The sequence below is a fragment of the Gossypium arboreum genome, chromosome 13 (assembly GCF_025698485.1).
Source record: "Gossypium arboreum isolate Shixiya-1 chromosome 13, ASM2569848v2, whole genome shotgun sequence".
Classification (NCBI taxonomy): domain Eukaryota; kingdom Viridiplantae; phylum Streptophyta; class Magnoliopsida; order Malvales; family Malvaceae; genus Gossypium; species Gossypium arboreum.
The window spans coordinates 128,068,389-128,072,115 of NC_069082.1; the positions used below are offsets into that span (position 1 = coordinate 128,068,389).

General features: G+C 39.1%; 1 protein-coding gene across 1 annotated transcript; it reads right to left on the bottom strand.

Moving 5' to 3' along the window:
* Window positions 1-968: 968 nt before the first annotated feature.
* On the bottom strand, window positions 969-3,107 carry LOC108452330 (extensin-2-like). Its single transcript, XM_017750103.2, has one exon. The coding sequence runs from the start codon at window positions 3,028-3,030 to the stop codon at window positions 1,333-1,335; it is 1,698 nt and encodes a 565-aa protein (XP_017605592.2). The 5' UTR covers window positions 3,031-3,107; the 3' UTR covers window positions 969-1,332.
* Window positions 3,108-3,727: the final 620 nt, after the last annotated feature.

A 3,727-nucleotide genomic window follows, 5' to 3' on the forward strand; every position in this document is an offset into this window, starting at 1 on the left:
ATCGGAAGAGTTTTTATGTAAATTTAAAGTAATATACATTTTAATATTTCTATATATGAACAAAAAAATAACAAGTAAATTGACAAATTATAACTTAATCTCGTCGACTCATAAATAAGTCTAAGCATAATTAGTTCTGAAAATTATTATTTATTTTCTTTTATATAGTTGATTTCTTTTATTTAATAATTTTATCCAAACATCCAAAATATATAAATGTTAAATTTTGGGAAAAAAATTAACCTAATCTATAAATAGGTAAGTCACGAATAGTGTTCCAATTTTTTGGTTCTGGTTGTCGTTCACTTGATCTTGGTGATGTCTTCCATTGTCAAACAATATCTTAGCTCAAAAGTAAAAAAGGGGATTGGGTATTGAACAAAACCCATCTAAAACATGGGCAACTAGTGAAAATGAGACCCAGACATTAGAATAGTAAATGGTAGGAGTCAAACTCAAGAGTTCAAGGATCGAAACCTCCACCTTTATCATCAATTTTAAAGCCTGATTAGCAATTAATTGAGGATATTCTTATTTCCTCAATCCGGGGTTTTGGCTGATTGTTTCTACTTTTTCCTTAAACGATTCAAATTAATTAACATTAATTACCATTGCTTCTTTTTAATCAAATTTGAACTAGCATAGGCCTATTATTAAAGGTCACGTAGACAAACTAGTCATTAATATTATTTAAGAAAAACCCAAGATTGGTACACTTGTGATTTGGAATTACTTTAAATTAATTGCAATAAAATTCAATTGAGTTTGGGTTTATATTGCTTGAGTTCATGCATAATTTTCAAGCAGAATACCAAAAAGAAAACTTAGCTTAGGCAATTTGATGGTGGTTAGAATTTAAAGAGAGGATTTGTTAATTAATTAATTAGCATCACAAATTTCAATAAGTTTAAGATAAGAATAGTAAAAGGAAAGGGGAGTAAAAGAATCATAATCAAGTGAAGAAAAGATAAATGAAATATATGGAAAATATATTATGAAGTAAACAATTACAAAGTAAAACCTCAACCCTTGACAAAGATATCAATGTATCAATTGTAACAATATATATTACTCAAAAACAATCAAGAAATCATACGATGATTTTCCACATCAATTTATTTGTTCTCTTTATTCTTCCAACAGTGAGAAACATCCGCGTTAATTTCATATAAAGGACACGAGCAAGAATTTCAAAGAAAGGGAAATTGTTCCAAGAAACTATAATTTAGCTTCGCTGAACTTAGAAAAACATTTGATTTGATTGAATAATGGTGTCGATATTGGCTTTTAGAGATGCGGAAAAGGAGATGAAGAGGGAGGAAATGCAACTTTTTAGTAATATGGATGTGGAGGCTTGTAGACATAAGGTGGAGGAGGAGAAGGAGAAGGTGGAGGTGGGGACCTGTACACATATGGTGGAGGAGGTGAAGGAGATGGTGGAGGTGGGGACTTGTAAACATAGGGTGGAGGTGGTGAAGGTGATGGTGGTGGTGGTGACTTATAAATGTAAGGAGGAGGTAGTGAGGGAGATGGTGGAGGTGGAGACTTGTAAACATAAGGTGGAGGAGGTGATGGAGATGGTGGAGGTGGAGACTTGTAAACATAAGGGGGAGGAGGTGAAGGAGATGGTGGAGGTGGGGACTTGTAGACATAGGGTGGAGGTGGTGAGGGAGATGGTGGAGGTGGAGACTTGTAAACATAAGGAGGAGGAGGTGAATGAGATGGTGGAGGTGGGGACTTGTACACATAAGGTGGAGGTGGTGAGGGAGATGGCGGAGGTGGAGACTTGTAGACATAGGGTAGAGGAGGTGAGGGAGATGGATAAGGTGGAGACTTGTAGACATAGGGTGGAGGAGGTGAGGGAGATGGTGGAGGTGGTGACTTGTAGACATAGGGTGGAGGTGGTGAAGGTGATGGTGGTGGTGGTGACTTATAAATGTAAGGAGGAGGTGGTGAGGGAGATGGTGGAGGTGGAGACTTGTAGACATAGGGTGGAGGAGGTGAAGGAGATGGTGGAGGTGGGGACTTGTAGACATAGGGTGGAGGTGGTGAAGGTGATGGTGGTGGTGGAGACTTATAAATGTAAGGAGGAGGTGGTGAGGGAGATGGTGGAGGTGGAGACTTGTAGACATAGGGTGGAAGTGGTGAGGGAGATGGTAGAGGTGGAGATTTGTAGACATGGGGTGGCGGTGGTGAAGGTGATGGTGGTGGTGGTGGTGGAGACCTATAAATATAAGGAGAAGGTGGTGAGGGAGATGGTGGATGTGGAGACTTGTAGACATAGGGTGGAGGAGGTGAGGGAGATGGTGGAGGTGGTGACTTGTAGACATAGGGTGGAGGTGGTGAAGGTGATGGTGGTGGTGGTGACTTATAAATGTAAGGAGGAGGTGGTGAGGGAGATGGTGGAGGTGGAGACTTGTAGACATAGGGTGGAGGTGGTGAGGGAGATGGTGGAGGTGGAGATTTGTAGACATAGGGTGGAGGTGGTGAAGGTGATGGTGGTGGTGGTGGTGGTGGTGGAGACCTATAAATATAAGGAGGAGGTGGTGAGGGTGATGGTGGAGGTGGAGACTTGTAGACATAGGGTGGAGGAGGTGAAAGAGATGGTGGAGGTGGTGACTTGTAGGCATAAGGCGACGGTGGTGAAGGTGATGGTGGTGGTGGGGACTTATAAACATATGGAGGTGGTGGAGATGGAGATGGTGGAGGTGGGGACTTGTACACATAAGGAGGTGGAGGGGAAGGAGAAGGTGGCGGTGGAGACTTATAGGCATACGGTGGTGGAGGTGAAGGCGGTGGTAAAGGTGGGGATTGGTAGAAATAAAGAGGTGGTGGTGGAGAGTTATAGGTGTATGGTGGTGGTGATGATGGTAGAGGGGACTTATAAGTATAACGAGGCAATGGTGTTTCTGGTTTCTTACTATAGTAAGGTGGTGGAGTATTATAAGGCTCATCATAATAGGCAGCTACATTGTTGATCGACAAGCACAATGCCAATGCATAGGCTAGATGAGGCCAAATATTGGCCATTTTGAGCAGAATTAAGCGCCGAAATTCCCTCAACTTTTTCTCTCTGATGCCTTGAGATGTAATACCTTTCTCTTTAGTGAATGAAATGTTTTAGACAAACCACACTATATATACTCATCCCTCCAATATTGTTTCAATTGTTTAATGTTGTATGAAGCTTACTAATTCTCCAACAAAACCTAATAATTTAACATTTTATTCTGTCAACCTTCATTAATTTATTGTGGATTTGGTAGTGATATCCCACTAATTGTATACAAACCTTGAAAGAGTCATTAATTTATTGGGATTTGAAAGAGTCATTTAATATATGATATATATTTTATTTAGTTTTCTTGTTTTAATTGGGTGAATTTACTGCTTATAGACGAAAATGAAATGGTCTTCATTCGGCAATTGTACCTGAATATTTTTTTTTCTTTAAAATGCTAAATCATGAATTGAAGTGTTCCATTGTTTTGGTATGGGTGCCGTCCACTTGATATTGATGTTGTCCATTGGCAAACAATATCTTAGCTCCAAATGGAATTATGGTACCAACTTTGGATTTTGATTATGGATGTAAATAAAAATCGTGAATAAATTGGGGTTTTTTAAAGGATATTTGAAATTTAATTTTTAAACCGCATTATAACTAATACTTTTGTTTAGATACTTTGTCGGTTTAACCACTTTAACTAAGAAAAAATTCGTCGTG

Coding starts and splice junctions, on each gene's coding strand:
- LOC108452330 (XM_017750103.2), bottom strand. CDS start 3,030: ATGGCCAATATTTGGCCTCATCTAGCCTATGCATTGGCATTGTGCTTG.